Source organism: Aricia agestis, chromosome 3, assembly GCF_905147365.1.
Source record: "Aricia agestis chromosome 3, ilAriAges1.1, whole genome shotgun sequence".
Taxonomy (NCBI): domain Eukaryota; kingdom Metazoa; phylum Arthropoda; class Insecta; order Lepidoptera; family Lycaenidae; genus Aricia; species Aricia agestis.
In genome coordinates, this window is record NC_056408.1 from 16297952 (window position 1) to 16320232 (window position 22281).

Consider the following 22281-nt stretch of genomic DNA (forward strand, 5'->3'; position numbering starts at 1 on the left):
TCATTGTTTTATTTATATTCAAAACCTAAAAATGTTAATTTCAATTGAATTAAAAAATGCTACGAATATAGGTACTTATATTTATCACGTTCCAAAATTTTAAAGTAAAGTTATTTAAGCTACTATACTATAGTCCGTCAAGAAAGTGAAGAAATTAAAAAGTGGCAACTTCGTAGTGCCATCCGTAAATTTAGAAGTTCTAATTAGAATCCTAAAAAGAAGACTAGAAGCTTCTTATTCCACTTGTCCTAATTTAGTAACTAATCAGTTGTGACGACGCGTCGATTTTGGCCAGACGTCTTCTTAATGGCTCCAGTTCTGTCAAAGCAACAAAAAATTGGTCTTCTCATAGGCTTAGCTGTTGGCTCAATGAAAATCAAAATAAATAAAAGGCGAAAAAGATGGTTGAAAGAATTTTTGCTCCACGAAAAATTATGAATTATGAACTTTCTGAACTACTTGGAAGTCTTGGAACCAGCAGACTTAAGAAATTACCTACGAATGGATTCCAGATCGTATAACATAATATAATTATATTAACTTTAATACAGATTTAGCAGTTCCCACTACAGATAAAAGGTTGAAACCTGATTAAGTCAGTCAGAAGCCACACTTTTTCCGATTTAGTACACTAATTAGGATCCTACATTTCTAAATGTTATTTCACTTGACTAAAAGTTACAAAATCATTTAGACGTCTAAATTTAGTCAAATGGAATAACAACTTTAGATTGATTTGAAAGGGATGGCACTACGAATTACTTACCTGCAAACCTTCAAGGAAAGAGCGTATTCCCTCTTAAAAGGCCGGCAACGCACCTGCAGCTCTTCTGATGTTGCGAGTGTCCATGGGCGACGGCAGTTGCTTACCATATTCAGGTGACCCGTTTGCTCGTTTGCCCCCTTATTTAATAAAAAAAAATGTTGCCACTTTTTAATTCCTTCACTTTCTTGACAGACTATATGTAGAAGTTAAGTGTTACGGATAGATGGCGCTGAAAACAATAAGCATCGCGCTATCAACTTTTTTTAATCGGGCATTGACCTTCCATATTCTTACAAGTTACTACAACTGAATCTCCTGTGTCGCCAGGATACATAGTCGTATGATGTCTATCTACGAAAACTCTAGTTTTGTCTTGGGAATGCCACATGAGACACAAAGACAGCGGACCTTGAATAAGCTGTATTGTAAATAAAATATGTATTGTTGACAGAATGAGCATGCATCATGTACAATAAAACGCCTAAGCCCAAGGGCGTGCCCAGGATTTCAGCTAGCCCCCTAGCTCATAGTTCATACCTGTTTCGAGACGATGGTCGGCCTGGTATATTGATTAAAATCATGAAAATTTACTTCTATTGATTAGTTTGATTATGAAACAAAACATTTTGCGCAGAGTTATAGGTAACACGTTTTTAATTCCCACTTTCCAGGAAAATTGACGTGGGTACACCCATGCGGCTAAGCCTAAGTTTCCTTTTTTACCATCGCCATATTTTAAAAAACGTGAGTGGAAGAAGCCGGTAAGTAACAGTTAAAAAATTGCCGGTTTTTTTGCATAAATGGAGACTTTTCCACTTTTATATGAATGTACCACTTTTATACAGTGTGTAACAAAAATAAGTGGTAATACTTTAGGGTCTGAACGTATTCCTTGTAAAGAGTTCACTATGATAGTAGCAGTGCTGAAAGACGAAAAATTTTTTTCACTTTTTATGGGCAAGGGCCCGAGCGTCACGAGTTTCCCCATACAAAAGTGAAAAAAAATTTGGTCTTTCAGTGCTGCCACTTTCACAGTGAACTCTCTACAAGGAACACATACACACCCCAAAGTATTATCACTTATTTTTATTACACCCTGTATAAATGTAAGTACCACTTTTTACATACCTAGTGTAAATCAGCTTAAGCTATTAGTTATTTTCCACTTTTTTGGTAAAAGGTGGCCTCGTGCGAGTTTCTTTCGCCGGTTCTTCTCGCCGGGGCTACTTCCCGATCCGGTGGTAGGCACCATGTAGACTTTCTGAGAACGTTTGTTTTCAAATTTATTCAGAAATAAAACAATTTTTATTTATTTATTTATTTATTTTAGAGCTGGAATTATGATTTGAAATAAAAAAAACTGGATTTTGTGTGTAGCCAGAATATATATTAGCTAGCTGCTAGATGATGAAGTGGGTAAGTTACAAGGTTTGTTAAAATTATAATGGAAAAAAAATGTAATTGTCCTTATGTTATAAAATGTTAGTTATCTGGTTCTTCCACTCACGTATTTATTTGACAAACGGCAAAGTTAATTTTGCTCCTCCAAAGAAGTTGTAATGCATTGGCCACACCAATTACTTTGGCCGTGGGAGAGCGATGTCCACTTACGCGCCTCTCGCCAGTCACAACTCGAAGCGCGCCAATACCGTGCGTGTTCCACGTTTAAAATCACGCGATCTTTGTTTGAACTAGAGCTCGGGTTTTTGTTTGAAATTCTTTGGTAGTTTTCGAACAGGTTTGACCAGGTAAGTCAGTTTACAAACTGCAAACTAAGTACGTGCTAATTATTCTGTGCGTCTATGTTGATTTGTTTGTTTTTTTTTTTTGCGCTCATTTACTCGCACTCCGTACCTAAATATTGGTTAAATTGAACAAAAAATTGCATTATTTATAATGATATTTTTGTTACTGTGTAATTATACATATTATAATTATAAATTACTTGTATATTTAGGTATGTCGGAACAGTATTTAAATAAAATCGTATTTAATTCTCATTATAATATTATATTGCTACTGAATTTAGGACTACCGTCTTATTAGTAAATTAGTTTATCAAAATGGAAAATCCAATAGAACATAATATTATTATTAGGTATAAACTATTTTTCTTTTTAATGCTGAAGAGTTTTTCCTCTTGCTGGAATTATAATACAAAATAAGAAAGTATTATACAGGGGCTGCGTTCCAGATGACGTTAATTTTGACCAAAACGCTCAAAACAATCCATAATCCGTTCCACTTGGGTTTGTATCACTGACGCTCACAAGCTAGTGGAACGGGAAAAACTACGGTCTTGAGCGTGAGCGTTTCTAACGTCATCTGGAACGCGGGGAGGGTGTAACAAAAATAAGTGTGTACTTCAGGGTGTGTACGTGTTCCCTGTAGAAAGTTCACTGTGAAAGTAGCAAAGCTGAAAGACCAACATTTTTTTTCACTTTTGTATGGGGAAACTCGTGACGCTCGGGCCCTTGCCCATACAAAACACGTACACACACTAAAGTATTATCACTTATTTTTGTTACACACTGTATAAGTAAAATCGAGTGAAAACTGGCTTGACCTTTGGAAGCGGATGAAAGCTTTCTCTACTGGATTGAGGCTTATCTCGTAATTAACACCAAGTAGCGAAGAGAGAGTTCCGATCCTAATAATATTAGGTTATAAATATCTAGATAGATTTTACCGTTAAATCTTGTTTTATCTCTCGAGACGATAACAGCTACGAAAAACCGCTATGCGTTTTTATAGATTCTGTAATTAATTATAAGATTTCACCAAAGACATAGATCTTGATCTTTGTCTGTGGATTTCACATACAGGGCAATTCCATATGTGACTGACTCTACATTTGATACGACTTGCGTTTTATTTTGTCATATATTATGGTTACTATCATGTTGTTAGTATTAATTTTAAGATGGCTTTGTAGCAGATAAAACAAGTTAACTTATGTTGAAAAAATGGTATACACTGTTGTTTCCAAATAGCATTTATTTAGTCAAACATAAACGTGACCGACACTGCACACAAAAGGAAGTCGTTTCCGAGAGTGTTTGTAAACACCAATAATCTTCCTCTCTGTGTGCTAAATAACTCTACTTTGTATTTTTATCGAAAGTGCATGAAACAAACTATTATAAAATGGTTACCTATAACCTGTAAGTTATTTAAAAAAATATTGATTAGCAAAAGAAATCGTGACCGACACTACAGCCCAAAACGTGACCGACACTACACTCACTTTTTGCAGGTATAAGTCGGTATTTTTACATTCAACTTTAAAATTTCTGTATCTCAGCACGTACAGTATGAACTCTTAAAGTATATAAAAGCTAATCAATAATTAGTTAATTCATTAAAATGCTTTTTTTGAACTTAAACGTCACAAAAACGAAATCACTAATAATTAGTCAAAAAATAACTCAACACGGAATTTTCTCAAAAACTATTAACATAATAACCCATGAGGCAGCGATAGGCAGACTTTCGTCATTTTTTTAAGCTAAAAATTTTCCATTATATGAGCCCTATAGAGGTAAGAACGACCAGACACTATGAAGTTTCGGTCGCTATTACTTTAGAAGGTTTCCAGTTCTGCAGGTCTATTTTACATTCAATAAAGTTTAAAAATCAATAATTTTATCTTATTTTCTTGCGATATCTGTAATAATCTGATATCTTACTGCCAGATTTTTGTGACAATTGCTTCCCATTTCCAGACATCGCAATATTTTGGATGTTATTTGACTTTGAGGTGGTCTGGCAGGTTCTTAAAATAATAATTTAGCTTTCTGCTTCTCTCTCTCTGCTTTCTATAGCTGTTTTCGCCATCTATCAGCAAAAATAACAAACAAAACGCTACTTTTGGGCATGATCGACTCTATAATGTGACCGACACTACAAAAATATTTTTTAGAGTTTAGGTGTTATAAAAAAAGATGTCAATTTTTTAATACCACTATCATTTGAGTAACGCCGTCACATAGGAAAGTTTCTAATTTTGTTGATGTAAAAAAAATTTACTGTAGTTATAGACAAAAGTAATAATTTTTATGTGACCGACACTACAACTCGACACTGTAATCTTACAAGCTTATTATATCTTTATAAAAATGAATTTTCTCGAATCTCAAAAGCTATATCGGTATTTAATTGTTTGAACAATCAGTGTGTTACAAAATATGACAAGAATTTAAAATACATAACGTGAAAACTAAGTCAGAACTCCATCACACAAAACCACACTCAGCCGAGCTCACGACATCATCTCATAAATGGCAGTTTTGCTAGAATAGTAATGCTTAGAAATTGTTGCTTCTATAAAATCTTAATAGTGCCATAATGTTGTGACTATAATTAAGTATTTTTAATACCAAAATCAGGTATTTATTTTTTTAGTTTATGGTAGACTTTTACATGGAACTGCCCTACATATTTTATTTCTTTCATAATGGAAGACATGTGTGGATGAAGCGGGTAACTAATATTTTACAACATAAGAGCAATTACAATTTTTTCCCCTATATTTTGAACAAACCTTGTGACTTTCCTACGTCATCGTCTAGCTATCTATACATAGAATTCACATTTTTCAACCAACTTAAAAAAGGAGGAAGTTTCTCAATTCGACCGTATATACAAGGTGTAACGAAATTAAGTGATAATAATTTAGGGTGTGCATGTATTCCTTGTAGAGAGTTCACTGTGAAAGTAGCAGCGCTGAAAGACCAATTTTTTTTTGGTATGGGGAAACTCGTGACGCTGGGGCGCTCGTCCATACAAAAGTGAAAAAAAATTTGGTCTTTCAGCGCTGCTACTTTCACAATGAACTCTTTACAAGGAACACATACACACTCTAAAGTATTATCACTTAGTTTTGTTACACCCTCTACATATTATGTTATTTTTTAGGGTTCTGTACCCAAAGAGTAAAAACGGGACTACTACTTACTAAGACTTCGATGTTTTTCCGTCTATCCGTCTGTTCATCTATATGTCATCAGGCTGTATCTCAAGAACCGCTATAGCTAGACTTCTGAAATTTTCACAGATTGTGTATATCTGATGCTGCTCTAACAACAAATAAAATAAAGTTAATATTTAAGGGGGGCTCCCATACAAGAAACGTGATTTTTTGGCCTTTTTTGCTCGTAATCAGTAATGGTAACAGTAAGCACTTGAAATTTTCACAAAATCCTCAATTATATTTGTACTTTAATAATAAATTATAAAATTAAAATAAAGTAAATATTTCCCATACAAAAAAACACAATTTTTTGTCTACTTTCACTCTATACCGGTACGGAACCCTTCGTGCGCGAGTCCGACTCGCACTTGGCCGATTTTTTTATTTCAAATCATTTTCCCGGTTCCAAACTCCAAAGCCAACCAGCTATACTATTTGTAAAAGTAAATTTGCTGTTTTTTTGGTGAGCTACTTTTTGCTATAAAAATTACAGACGGTTTATTCGGTTGTATATTGGAATAAGTATTAATTAATATTTAATAGTAATAGTGTCAAGAATTCTTAGCAAAATGATTTTACTATGTTTAATATATAATATGTTTTATGTTTAATATAATATTTTGTCCTTCTGACCTCTTCTAGTCTGTAGTTTGTGTTATGAAACTGAAAAGTTTAGCCTAACTCGCCATTCTGGCATATTTATCTTAACTCTTTAAAATCTTAAGATACTAAGATATTATAAAGTACATATTATAAGGTACATACATTATCTGCATGTTCTCAGGGCCGATTTTGATAAAATTTAGCACTTACACCAATGATATTTTATTAAAGATGGCGTATGCTCATACAAAGCGGTCCTCAGAATTTGTTCCTGTACGACATATAAATACCTACCTCTGGTATATCTATAAATTAAAACAATGAATGCGACAGATAATACGTTACGAATCATGTAGAAAAGGATTGCTATATACTCTAGAGTTGCACATCGGCACGCATGCGCAATTATTCTGTCACACGATTATCTGTCCTTATCACGCTGCAGTTGTCGTCCGTATTTTCTATCCTTTTTTAGTTTAATTTTTTGCATTAAATAATTTGTCGATAATATTGGAAAATATCCAAATAAAAATTAATTATTAGATGTTTTCATGTACTTACCTACTTGTGTTACGTAACTTTTTCATCTTTTTTTACCTTATAACTACTTATAATTTTCGCATTTCCTAAAAACGCAGCTAGGCATTTTAAGTCAAAAACGTGACACAATCATATTCTAACGTGACACCTCGTCGCTCACTCGCTGCCAACATGCAACTAATTCAAAAGAAGGGACTTACCTTCATTTGGCCGTATCAGACTGTACGCGCTAGTGCGATATCTACCTTTTTTAACCGACTTCCAAAAAACGAGGAGGTTATATATTCGGCTGTGGATATATATTTTTTTTGTATGTTCGACCACTACTCTGCCGTTTGTGAACCGATTTTCAAAATTTTTGTTTTGTTATATTAGGTTTCACTCCAATTTGGTCCCATTTTCACAAAAGTGGTGATCTGATGATGGGATCCATGAGTAATCGAGGGAACTCCTCAAAATTTATATGGAAACATATGGTGATTTTGGTTTTATAAGAAGCATCCTAAGCATATGCTACCAAAACGCAAAATTTTGCACCAAGGTATACTATGGTTCCGAAGATACTAAGAGAACTCCGGATTCCTTATAGATACCACTTTGGGGGTTTAGGCGTTGTTTTAAGAACTGAAAGCATATGTTACTATGCAAATTACATTGTATATGGATACAATATACACACAACACCATAAAGTCATCACGTTATGTCCTTATTTATTTGGTATAAGTATTTCAAAGCGATTTTAATATAAAAAAATATACTTAATGTTGTTTCATAATGTTGTTTCATAATATTTCAAGTACTTACCACAAAATTGAACATAAGTAACAAATTCAACCTTTACTCCAGAGCGTAAGGCACACATTTGGGTTGGACTGAAGGAAACGGGGCACTATGGAAAAAATACTTTTACCCTTTAGGGGGGCCGCCAAAACAAAAACAAACACAATCTAGAAAGTCCAAAAGTAGGTTAGGTTAGGTTGAAACTTAGACCACAACACCCAGATATAGTCGACTTTCTTTTGTAGTAGTTTGTCAAATAAAATGGGGTAGGTTTGTAAACATTTACCAAGATTAAGATAATATTAAGGGGTTGAAGTATTTTCTTACGCGATGGTTAGTAGGTTTTTTTTTTTATGAAATTAGGGGGCAAACGAGCAAACGGGTCACCTGATGGAAAGCAACTTCCGTCGCCCATGGACACTCGCAGCATCAGAAGAGCTGCAATTGCGTTGCCGGCCTTTTAAGAGGGAATAGGGTAATAGGGGAGGGTAGGGAAGGGAAGGGAAGGGAAAAGTTGAGGGTAGGGAAGGGAATAGGGTAGGGGTTAGGGGATTGGGCCTCCGGTAAACTCACTCACCCGGCGAAACACAGCGCAAGCGCTGTTTCACGCAGGTTTTCTGTGAGAACGTGGTATTTATCCGGTCGAGCCGGCCCATTCGTGCCGAAGCATGGCTCTCCCACGTAAAAGGTAACTAAAAAGAGTGAAATTATTATTTTTAACAAAAAATTAAAACCGACTTCCAAGGTAAAAACAATAATAACATCCTTATTTCCTATCTAATAGTGCCTTTTTCCGAATTCGGCTAATCCTCAACTATTTCTGTACTCAATCTTCATAATTTTGAAGTCGGTGCCAGTTCCAAAAGTTTCAAATATTCTGTCAGGGAACTAAAGATTCAGCTATCTGGTACCGACTTCAAAATGATGAAGATTGAGTACAGAAATAGTTGAGGTTTAGCCGAATTCGGAAAAAGGCACTATTAGATAGGAAAATTATTTAATACTTTTTAGTTCATATTATAAGGATGTTATTATTGTTTTCACCTTGGAAGTCGGTTTTAATTTTTTTGTTAAAAATAATTTATAATAGAATATCATAGACTTACGTACAACAAGGTCGAATGGCTACGATTAGTGCAATCCAGGCATATAGTTCAAATGTATTTATGTTATTCTCTCATATTTATGCGGTTCTCTCGCGCATTAGTATCGGCAATTGAAACAAGTATTCATTCAAGTATTCTAGAGCTACATGAATAATATCGTACCACTAATAAGTCATACCGCACATGCCTTGCGAAAGTCAGTACGCAATAGTACCTACTACGCCAAGGGCATTCGCTACTGTGTCTAACTATACTAACTGTTCGACCGAAGCTAAGTTGTATCGTTGTATCAATTGATTACAAAAGGGCGGTACTACACTTGTTAAACTGATTAAATGTTAAATGCAAGCATTAGGCCAACGCATTGAGCCAGCGCGTTGCGGCGTTGGGACAAATTGGTGCAGAGTACGGAAAGAATGTGGATTATATGTATACCTTGCTGCCAAAAATATCAAAGCACGCCCCGCCTACACACCCCGCTATCCTCCAATCGTGATATAATGATTCGATGAATCGTGCCCGCGAGGATTGTACTTTGCCCTGCAGCTAATAGTGAACAATATCGCGTAACAACGGTTCCCACATTATAGCACGAAAGTAAAGGTCGTAAGTCCCAAAACTGTTTTTGATGATTACTTACTTAAAAATTAAACTAGCTATTTGACCGAGCTTTGCTCGGTATTCGATGAAAATGACATTTTCTAAAAATGATTCCTATCTAGATCGATTTATCGCCCCCGAAACCCCTTATATACTAAATTTCATGAAAATCGTAGGTAAGTTGCAATTTAACAAAAATTGTAAGGGAAAAAATGAGTAATTACTAATTACTCTCATGTTGTAAAATTTATGTAAATGTAAGTTACCCACTTCATTCAGTCATGTTTTCAACTGTCGGTAGGATATAGGAATAATAAAATTCATTGTTGTTTTGTGTGAAACCTTGTATCATAGTAATTCCCGCTAAAATCACATCAAAAACTCTCATTGTTTTGTGACCTCATTCGCATATTAATGTATCGATGTGCAACGGATAAGAACTTATTCATGCTACATTATAAAAAATAAAGAGATGTTAATCTATATTTTGTATAACAATGTGGTGTCCATGCATAATCTGTAGACTATATACATTGGTGTACCAACGTATATTATGAAGTTTCTAAATTTTTGCAATCAAGATATTATAAATTATTATCCCCATGTAACTGGCACAATGAGACTTGTCTTGTACTTGTACAAGATATACACAAGGGACTAAAAATCACACTTTTCATATTATAAAATTTCATTAAATCTCGGTAGATTTTTAAGAGTACAGGAGATGTTCCTTACAGCCAAAGAGTTTCAACCCCTAGGCTGTAAGGGACATATCCTGACGCAGTTAGAGCTGGGGTTCAAAGTCATGTTCCCACAGAAATAAATCAAGATAGAACGGCGACGCGCGTGCGTTGCTAAGAAATCGGTCGTGTCAATTTTTGCTTTGCTTTTAGTTAAAACAAATAACTTAACCGTGGAAAGAAATACCTCCTTTTGACCGATTTACTTTTGTACTTCTGTTTTTAAAATTAGACACTGCACAATGAGGCATTTTTGCACAACTGCTCCGGTGTAATCAAGTCGAGACGCTCGCGCTGACTGAATGTACGTTTTATGCCTCCTCTACACATCGGCGGATGCGTCGGGAGATGCATCCGCAACCATATCTGCGGATAAATTGCGATCCGTCCACACATCTGTGAGTTAATCAGTCTGTGCTCAATCGTGAAAGATGTAACTCGTGCCGCAAAAAATGGATATAGAGGCAGTAGCGGCTGCTTCTATATGCTTAAATCTTAATTAATCTTAATTAGCACCTATAATTATTACCTGAGAGTGCACTGCAGTAGAGTAATAAAAAAATGGTGGAGCAAAAGAAGGTGGTGGATGCTGTCTATATGTCGCAGCCGACTGGCTTAAATAGCCGTTCAATCAAACAGCTAGCCCTTTGACTGAACAACGCCATTCAATCACACGTCTAGCTTTTATATTGAATATTTTAGTCGCTCAAAACGTTCAACACTACAGCTGATTCAAAAGCCGCCGTCTAATTGAAGTAGTTCAGCGCGCACCGCTGCGGCGCTAGGTGCTTTTTATTTACAATATGGCGTCAACTAGCAGGTGTTTGTTAGTGTTTGTGGTTGTTTTTCGGAAATAAAGGAGTTAATAAAAGTTACAAGTGTTATTAAAGAGACAAAAATTGTGGGGGCACGTATACGAGTGAATCAAAATTTCAACAAATATTCGAGGAGAAATCACGGGATTATGAAATGGATGGATGCAGCCCCCCCGAAAGGGGGGTTCGGGGGGCACAGCCCCCCGCCAAAACAAAACAAACACAATCCAGAAAGTCCAAAAGTAGGTTAGGTTTTAACCTAACCTACTTTTGGACTTTCTGGATTGTGTTTGTGACTGTGCTGCGCCTGCGCCGTTGCCGGTGACCGTCATAAAACACGCCTCAGAATTTTTTATTTTATACTTATTGCATTAAACTTAATCCGAGAATAATCTTTCAATAAAATACAAAAAGATTTCCTATTCTCCCAAATTACTTACATATTAAGCTAATGGTCGCCTTAGTTAATTTGCCATTAAACCAGATGGCTAAGCGTCGTCTAGCTGTAGTGTTGAACGTTGTAGTCAACAAGTCGCCTAAACGACGTATAGCCGCGTGATTGAATGGCGTTGTTCAGTCAAAGGGCTAGCTGTTTGATTGAACGGCTATTTAAACCAGTCGGCTGCGACATATACACAAAAACACAACAAAGTAATTGAAAATATATTCGAAATAAATATTTTGGCAATATTAACTTATATACCTTATAATAATATTTATTTAATTTTGATTAGGGCGAACTGAAATGTTTCCTCGTTGGTCATGTTAGCCATTTCGACGACAAACACACACGTCCACTCCTACTAAATTTCCGTCGAATACTGATACATCGGCAGACGTGTGGACAGGCGCCTTGCATTCGCGCTCAATCCCTTTGATCCGTGTCGAAAAACCGACACCAAACGGATGTATGGCAGATGCATCGGCCGACGTCAAATACCTACCACAGACAAGCAAAAACCGCCGTCTACACATCGTCGGACGCATCCGCAGATACAATCTGGCGACGCGTCCGCCGATATGTAGAGGAGACTTTACGAGTACGAATCTTGCACACTTGTGCAAAATTGAAACACGCGTACTCCACCCGCTTAGCCGTTCTATCTTGATTTATTACTGTGCATGTTCCTCTTCCCCCTAATCCTACCTTCTGGACACCTGGAACATGCTACTCGCATTAGGTCAACATACCGTCGTCAACGCCGACAGTAACAGCTGAATATAGCTTGGGGTCAAGCAGCTATCGGCGGCGCCAGCTTATCACGAGTAATGACAGACTGATAAAGATAGTAACGAACAACGGAGATGAATCCATACTACATCAATGCGAAAGTGTGCCTGTCTGTCTGTTATCTCTTCACGACCAAACCGCTGAACTGATTAGGTATGGAGGTACTTTGAGTTTTCATCGGCGACGGAGTTGCAGGCGTCATCTAGTAGCATAATACAAGGTGTAACAAAACTAAGGGATAATACTTTAGGGTGTGTATGTGCTCCTTGTAGAGAGTTCACTGTTAAAGTAGCAGCGCTTAAAGTCCAAAAAAATTGTCACTTTTGTATGGGGAAACTCGTGACGCGGCACTGGGGCGCTTGCCCATACAAAAGTGAAAAAAAAAATTGGTCTTGCAGCGCTGCTACTTCCACAGTGAACTCTTTACAAGGAACACGTGCACACCTTATGTATCGCTTAGTTTTGTTACACCTGTATATTACTACAATGTTTTCACGCTTGAAGGCAGCTCAAGCACAGAAAGTATTGAGTAACAAAAACTTTTGTTCGACGTTTTACACTGTTTCTGTTATATTTTCTTTCTCAACATCTTGGTGGCTAGTAAATATTGTCACAACCAGGCCAGCAAACTCAAAATCAGTTCAAACTCAAAAAAAATTTTCAAATTTTTTTGCAAATATTCTCTGAAAGTCTACAATTCTACATGATGCCTACCACCGGTTCGGGAACTAGCCCGGCGAGAAGAACCGGCGTAAGAAACTCGCACGGGGTCCACTTTTTACTAAAAAAGTAGGAATGTTTTGAAAATAAAATGTATAATTTTACTAGTTGTCCCGGTGAACTTCGTGTCACTTTAAAACCTTCCCTGGACTTCTAAGAATATTTTAAGACTAAAATCAGCCCAATCCGTTCACCCATTTTCGAGTTTTAGCGCGACTAACACATTTAAAAATCCATTTTTATATATAAGATTTTTAAGTTAAGCGGTTTTAGCGTAAATGTAGTGACAGACAGACATTATTTCGCATTATAATTTTAATGTGGATAGTGAACCTAGCAACTTGCAAGGGTAATCGAACTGGTAGACGCTAGATACCTTCGTGGTTCAGTGGTTAAAGCACTAGACCGTGAGTGTGCGACGCGACGTAGCTTCTAGGTTTCATGATTAAATACATTTTTTTTCGCAACAAGTTAGTAGACCTAGACAATCAATAGCGCAGTGGCGGCCCTACGAGCTACGGGGTGGCGAACCCATGGGGCCTACCGTGAGCTCTTATAGCAGTAATTACTATAATATTACTTTTGAATTTCGTATAAACAAACATGATCTCTATTTATATAAATAAAACGATGTATTTTGTTTGTGCCAAATCTGAAAGTAATATTATAGTAATACTGCTATAAGAGCTCATGGTAGGGGGCTGGGCCTCGCAAAGACCTTCCGCCCGGGACCTCGCAATGGGTAAGGCCGCCACTGCATTAGCGCAATGACCGTCTTCGGTGAAAAAAGCCAAAGTTGCAAAAGAGAGAGTGTATACTGTGGAAAAAAAAAAACAAAATCAGTTTCATCGCTTTCAGTGGTGCTACTTACACAGCTGTGAACTCCATACGTACACAATTACACACCTTAAGTTATTATCACTTAGTTGCACTGTATAAATATATTTTAAGTACAAAATGTAGGATTTATACAATGTAAGTAGTTTTTTTTTTTTAATTCTAATTAAAGGACTTTATCGTAAAACGATAATGCCGTCCTTATAGGTATTCAATACAAATTAATAAAAAATTAAAAATCAACAAATCAGCCTCATTTTAAACATACAATGTAAGTAGTTATAACAATAATATGTCCGGACTAAGTATCACAAAATTAACTATGGACGAGCTAAGCTACGTTACACAATTTGTTTACATTCATAATAATATGGGAATAAAATATTAATTCGAATTTCCTTGCAAGCATTGTATTTCTTCACTCATTTGGGTAAAACCCGATCAGTTGTCTATAATATAGACTCTATATTATATCCACTTTCTCAGTTATCGGGGGTCAAAATGTCAGACTGATACGTCCAGTCGTCAGTCTTAATCATAACACAGAACAATTAACACAAATTGACTCGTGTTAAGTTTCATATTGTGCTAACTTGTGCTTATGTTTGGTGTGAAAAAGTTGATTATTTTAGTGCTTGCTTTAATATTGAGGGTGAGAAAAATTACTGCTTATATAACTACTTATTTTGAGCTATTCAATGTTGTTATTTTAGATCCTAGGTAGGTAGGTATCATTAGTTGCGGTCGGTTCTATCGTACCCCCAACTCTGCCTTAGTCGATGAGTGGAGCACCATGGGGTTTTAGTGGGTAGACTACGCAGGAGTCCCACATACCCCGGCCGATATCCGGTATCCCCAATTTGCCGGGGATGCGTAAAGCATTTCCCCATGTTAAAAAAAAGTAGGTATCATCAGATTCGTCTTGGTCATGACTCGTGAGTGTCACTCTATTACCTTACCTTCCTACCTAGCATACGCCAACGAGATATCTCACTCTCGAGATAATTAAAATTTGACATTATGAGACGAGTAGTTACTCGTCTCATAATGTCAAAATCTCGACATTATCTCGACCAAACTCTATAAAAATGTGTTATTTCGATGATAGATCTACGCGAGAAAAAATGTTTGTCATGCTAGGGTGAATAGAGATGAAGAGACAAACCATCAAACATCGAGAAAACATGTAGAGTGAGATATCTCGTTGGCGTATGCTAGGTAGGCTTGTCAACCTAATTTTAGGTTATAGCCCGTGCTCATATCAAAAAATTCCAAGGTTCCATCCATCTGCATGTCTGTAAGTTTCTTACCACTTCACGGTGAAGCGGATTTGGGTCCAAGGAAAGGACATAGTTTTCGAAAAATGATGGTTTTAACGTCATAAACGAGGGAAGTAGATCGACGAAGTTGCGTGTAACAGCTAGTGACGAAAGTAATCTAGTTACATCGGTAATCCAGGAAAATGACATTAGATCCTGTTGTGTCCGTCCAAAGTTATTATACCGCGAGTTTCTACAAAATGATCCTTATCTCGTACACATAGACGACATGTCGAATGTAAATTGACTGTAATAAGATTCCTCGAATGCTCGTAAACAGCTGTGTGCAGAATATCAAACAATCAACAGTTACCGACGAATGCAGAACAAGCGGTAACGTCGGCAAAAAAGTTTCTAGAATGAAGTGTATGTACTATCAGAGAAGTTGATTCCTAGGCAGATGACGGACCTAAGTAATTTGGTCGCGTTACGTCAAACCCATCCGACCGACACAGCTAACATTGAATTGACATAAGCCGACAAAACGACGTAGGTCTGTCAACTGCCTAGGAATCAATTTCCTCGGGTATACAATGTACAATATAGTTACTAAGTACATAATACAATGTAGTTACTAAGTATGTACATAATATTATTCGACAGGTATATTATATGCCCGATTCTAACATTTTAATGAAGCTCTGCGGGGCTAAAATGGTCGCTTAGTTGAATCATACAATGAATCATGTACGATTCATTTTTAAACTTCTCATAACGTGCAATTCATTTAATGATTCGTACTAAGCAATTCATTTGTTTGACATTTTTCTATGAAAAGTCGTAAAAATGGTCCAATAAATCCGAATTGTTTTTCTGTCAAATAGCAGAATCATCAAAATATGTTACTATAAACGTATCTTTGATCTTAGAACTATTCTTATGTCGTAATACATTATAGAAATTGTTTAACTAAAGAAATTTTAAATTACAAAGTCGGTTTCAAAACTTTGAAGTTTGTATACAAACATGACTAAAGTAAAAAATGTTGCCAGCATATAGCATGGCTTCATAACGTTATCGATTACTAGACAAATTACCGTTACCTACCGTTATTTTTATAAGGGTAGCTTAACGATATTTTTAACGATATCTAGTAGGTAACATAACATTTAAATATAGTTTAAAAAATGCCGTTATTATTACCGTTAAAAATATCGTTATTTTCTGGTATGCGACGTTGCCAGTTCGACGCGACCCATTTCGTTAATATTCATACAAGTCTGTGGGTAACATTTTTAGATACCTATAGGTATAAAAATAACGTTATTAATACTGATATTCTTAACGGTAATTTTTGGTATGCAACGATGCCAGTTCGACGCGACACCTTCCGTTCATGTTAGTAGACGCACGAAATCTCACTCAAAGCCCAACTTCGAGCACCAAAGTTTTTTTGCAAGATTTGTGCTTACCTACTTTTTAGGGTTCCGTAGTCAACAAGGAACCCTTATAGTTTCGGTCTGTCAGGCCGTCTGTCTGTCTGTATTAAATTTTACTGTGCTAGATGCGGACATCTATACTTACCGTCTTGTACCGCGTTTGAAATTACGCGCCATTCCACGCGAACACGGACATGTCATACTTGTTCTTATTTACAGCGAACACTGCACAGTGCACGCGGTGTGCTCGTACTATTTATTTACGCGTAAGATTGTTGATTAATTTAATTATTCAGTGAACCGTGAGCCGTGACCCGTTTGCTCGTTTGCCCCCTTATTTCATAAAATTAAATTCAGTGTGTAATGTGTCGAGCTAGCGTACGGTCACGCTCCACGTTATGCACACGCAGCTAATATTAACTATTAATTAATATTTTCGCGAATCGCGCGGCTGCTTGCCGCTGCACGTCACCATGGCGCTCGTGGCGAATGAGTTGCTGGCGTTCATCCAGCACGCCATCGACACAATGGACGAGATCAGTATACTGCAGATCTGCAAGTCCTCGTTCACCAGCGAGGAGATTGCCCAGGGAAAGCAGTTGCTGTACGAGACGCTCGGTCAGAGCGCGAATATGCCATCGCGACGGAGGGATGGAACTGAAAGAAGCGTGCAGGATATAATATCCTTGCTGAAGCAGACGGATCCGGATGAGGTGCCGGCTTTTGTGGCGAAAAATCTGCACAAGCTACCGCCCGTGACGCTGGACCACGTCGACGTCGTCACCCTCTTAAAGGACATCAGGTTCCTGAAAGAAGAGTTGGCCGAAGTTCGAGGTAGACTGCAGGCATCAGAGTCTACGATCAGCGATCTACCTAATGAATTATCACAATTAAAGAGTGGTAATTCAATATGTAGGTCACCTGATGCCGAGTTCGTAACTCGCCGTCGTGGTGCGCAAGCGATCACGTTCAGCCCGAAAGTGCGATGATGACGGGTTTATAAGAGTGGAGAGGAAGAAGAAGAAACCCGTCGTCCGCAACCATCGCGGCACCGCACCCGAAAGACCCGAGCAGCTGTTGCGGCGTGAGACTCCCGCGACGCCGCTGTACGTGTCCAGACTGCACTGGTCCACGACGGTCGAGCAAGTCGTGGACTACATCAGGAACTTCGTCTTGAGGGTCGAGCGTTTGGAGTCCCGCCACAAAGTCAATTTTAGCTCCTTTGTGGTGAGGCTCCCGACGCATCATCTACCGACCTTCGAGAAGGAGGAGTTCTGGCCGATTGGAGTCGTCTACAGAAGGTTCCGAGGACGACTTCCGAACACGTCGCGCCCCACGTCGCAGACAATACGTGTTTAGTGTTTAGTGCTTAGTGTTAGCTTTAGTTTATATGTTATGTATGTTAGTCTATAAGGTATATATAATATGGGCCAAGATGCCTGATTTAAATAAATAAATAAAATAAAAAAATAAAAATAATAATAAAAAAAATCGACATGACGCATATTTTAGGGTTCCGTAGTCAACAAGGAACCCTTAGGGTGAGGCCAAACGAGCGTAATTTTGTGAGTCGTGAGTCACCTGATGGAAAGCAACTACCGTCGCCCATGGACACTCGCAACATCAGAAGAGCTGCGTTGCCTGCCTTTTAAGAGGGAATACGCTCTCTTCTTGAAGGTTTGCAGGTCGTATAGGTCCGTAAATACTGCTGGTGACAGTTCGTTCCAGAGTTTTACAGTGCACGGCAGAAAGTTACGCGAAAAATGCACGGTGGAAGACTGCCACTGCCACATCGCGTGGGGCGATAGCGAAAATTTGCAGGAGGTATGATTCCGAACAATTCCTCAGAGCACTCCCCGTGATACAACTGATAGAGGATGCAGAGTGAAGCTACATATAGCCCGCCTTAAATATTTAATTTATTTTGTTTTTAGTATTTAGTATTATAGCGGCAATAGAAATACATAATGTCAGAAAAAGAGATGGATGAGCGCATTGGTAGCTCAAGCCGGGAGTCGCAGGTTCGAATCCCGCCGACGGAATAAAAAAAAACATTTTTTTTTTAGTATCTATATTTATAAAAAATATAGATATTTTAAAAGAGCCAAAAACTAAAAGAGTTAAGAAAGCTTTAATAAAAGTCATTTCCGATTAAAATTAATCAGCGACATCTTTGGGAGAATTTTGCAGTTTGTGAACGTGTTTTAAAAATAGTCTACTAAATGGTGCATTTATTTATTGTATTTTTTATTTGTTAGGCTAATTTGATACACTCAACGCCATCTGTCGTTCAGATGAGAACTAAAAACTGCAGACGCGCTGTTTTTTATGGAATTCAAGAGTCTTATGTATAACGAGTTTTTGCCCGCGGCTTCGCTCGCGTTAAGAAGTATTATTATATACAAACTTTCATCCCCTATTTGAACCCCTTGGGGTTGGAATTTATCAAAATCCTTTCTTAACGGATGCCTACGTCATAACATCTACCCGCATGCCAAATTCCAGCCCGATCCGTCCAGTTGTTTGGGATGTGCGTTGATTGATCACTATAATGTCAATCAGTCAGTCACCTTTGAGTTTTATATATATAACGAGCTTTTGCCCGCGGCTTCGCTCGTATTATTATATACAAACTTTCCACCCCTATTTTAACCCCTTGGAGGTGGAATTGATCAAAATCCTTTCTTAGCGGATGCCTACGTCATAATATCTACCTGCATGCCAAATTTCAGCCCGATTGGTCCAGTGGTTTGGGCTGTGCGTTGATAGATCACTATGTCAATCAGTCAGTCACCTTTGAGTTATATATATATATATATATATATATATATATATATATATATATATATATATATATATATATATATATATATAGATTGGTCTGTGGTGTGATGGTAGTGATGATGATGACGATGAATGTAATTTACATAGTAGCATAATAATATGCTTTCTTCGTAAAACAACGCCGGAACCCCCAAACTTTTATCTATAAGGAATCCGGAGTTCTCTTAGTATCTTCGGAACCATAGCATACCTTGGTGCAAAATCTTACTTTTTGGTAGCATATGCTTAGGATACTTCTCTTTAAATCAAAATCACCATATTATGTTTCCATATATGTAATTAATAATTTCAAGTATCGGTTAAATTTTCATATTGTTATATGGGCATAGATGCCCTTGCGGCAGTAACGTTACGAAAATATAACGATATTTGAAGATTATGGTGAAATTGCTAAACAACATTTTGTTTTCTACACTACTATTATAAAGAGGAAAGATTTGATTTTTTGTTTGTTTGTTTGTTTGTTTGTTTGTTTGAGTCGAATAGGCTCCGAAACTACTGGACCGATTTGAAAAATTCTTTTACCATTGGAATCCTGCATCATTTCTGCTGAACATAGGCTAATTTTTATTTTGGAAAAATATAAGGTTCCGTAAGATATTTGGGATTTTCGGACGCAAGGTTTAAAAAATCAACCAGAAAAGTTACTTATTTTGCGTACGCTGCCTAAACTATAAAAGATAGAGGCATAAAATGTTCTAAGTAATTATAGATCTTTTAAATATCTACAAAAAAGTCCGCGACACACTATACCTATCTATGTTGAGTGAGGCACAATAACCATTTTTTTATTAAAAAATCTAGAATTTTTTTGGACTATATTTAAATGCGTTTATTTAAATCATGCTATTGACCCTTATCAAAATAAATTATTTCATCACTAAGTACAGTTAATGTAGATAATATTTGGTCTTTGAATGATTAAAATTGGACGTTTGGTTTTAATGTTATGGCGAAATTAAAATATTACGATTTCTGCTGCACGTTGCGAATTGGGCGTCAAGGCGCGATGCGCGGGTGTGCGTGCGGTAGGGGAGAGATTTAATTATCAGTGCCACAGACTCGCCCGGAGAGTCCACGTAAATATTACCTCGATCGTGGGAATCGCAGACACAATAGATTTTCAATAGTTATGCGACAGCCGGGTGCTGCTTTATTGATTTGATATAGACTATCGTGCTTCATTATTATAATCCTAATTTCAAAAAAGCTTTAAAAGTTATGACTACGAAAGTAATATTTTTAGAACTTTTTAAAATAAGTTTTGAATGACTATTATTTTTGATTGCTTTTATAATTAATTAATTTCTTTAACTATAAATCTCCAATAGCGGCAGCCGGCTGCCCGCATAACAATTGAAGATCTATTGTGTCTGCGATACCCACGATGCCGATGCACGATGGAAGTATTAATGCATATTTTTTAATCCACACTATTTCTGCTGAATATAGGCTATATTTAATGAGAGAAAAAAGGGAACCGTATTAAGTGTTAATAATTGTGTGAAAAATCTACCAAAATATTCCTTCTTGCTTATGCTTTATAAATGCTATCGATCGACACCGTCACTAATATCGAAGATGCAGTCCATTATCCACAGGAGTTTTTAAATTCGCTGAATCCTTCTGGACTTCCACCACACGAACTGACGTTAAAAATCGGAATTCCAATCACGCTTTTGAGAAATTTATGCCCACCAAATATGTGCAATGGGACAAGGCTGCTTATTAAAGAATTAAAGGACAATTTAATTGTAGCTACCATTATCACCGGCCCAGCAGCTGGTCAACTAGCTCATATACCGAGGATACCGATGATTCCAACTGATCTGCCAATCCCATTTAAACGGCTTCAATTTCCGGTAAAAATATCTTTCGCATTGACTATTAACAAGTCCCAAGGTCAAACTTTCAAATTAGTAGGCATCGGCCTACGAAAAGAATGTTTTACTCATGGTCAACTATACGTTGGCCTATCCCGAGTTGGAGCTGCTGATAATCAATTTATTTTGCTGCCATAAAATAAAACAACATCAAATATCGTTTACAGGGAAGCTTTAACCCAATTTTAATGGAATCTTTTACGCAAAAAGAAGTATGGTGTAAAAAAACATAAAGCGCAAAAGTACAACAAAAATACTTTATACAAAAACAAATAGAAAATTTCAAAATGTATATAATAGTAGATGTAGGTAAGCATAAAATAATAAAGCATAAAACTACAAAAAAAAACATAAAATATTTTAAACAAAAAAAAAAACATGAAGAAATTGCAAAATATTATAAATAATAGTATCTTCTGCAGGTAAGGATAAAATAATCAAACATAACACTTAAAATATAAAAATATAAAAAAAAAATACAATAAAAATGTGTTATATGTACATAATAATTATAATATAGTAGTTGCAGGCTAAATAATGTAAACTATTTTTATGTTCTGCTTAACTTAAAGATTGACTACCTTTATTTAAAAAAAATAATTTAAAAACCAATGTCCACCCGTGCGAAGCCGGGCCGGGCCGCTATTAGTTATAAAATGATTTTAATGAACAAATATACAATAAATGTACAGTTTCATACATAAAATATAACAATTATATCAAATATTTCGTGGATCATTCATAAATAAATGTAGAAAAAAACCGGTTATGTTCGTTTTTATGTTTTTCAGAATGGCAATACAGTTTCAATTATGAATCTGCTAATGAATTGAATTGCCGTTGACGTAGGATCTGATGAGCTCGTAATATCGTCGCTGAATTGATTGAGAGGAATTGCTAAAAGTTACCATTTTAGCCCCGCTGTTCCTTGGTCGACCCAGTCAGTTTCCTATCAAACCACAAAATAATAATATCTAGGTAAGTATGTATTATCCGTGGTAGTATCAATTCAGCGGTTCCAGTGCAAAATGCAACAGACAGACTTTCGAATTTTAGTAAGGATTTGCGTAAACAAATTAGAAAACACGAAATACCCTACAAACTTTTTAGCTGGTGTTTGGTAATCGTGTTGTGTTACGCTGTTG

General features: G+C 36.7%; 1 protein-coding gene across 2 annotated transcripts in view; it reads left to right on the forward strand.

The window, feature by feature from the left end:
• Window positions 1-2373: 2373 nt before the first annotated feature.
• LOC121725315 (GILT-like protein 1) overlaps window positions 2374-22281 on the forward strand; it is a 31711-nt gene continuing 11803 nt past the window's right edge. The window contains exon 1 of one of the 2 annotated variants that reach the window (XM_042112207.1): window positions 2374-2514. Coding sequence is in view for 1 of the 2 variants with exons in the window: in XM_042112206.1 (XP_041968140.1) it covers window positions 14313-14363 (51 nt within the window). In the remaining variant the exon portion in view is untranslated. Of the gene's footprint in view, window positions 2515-14219; window positions 14364-22281 lie in introns of those variants that run through there. The other variant, XM_042112206.1, reaches the window with a different exon arrangement.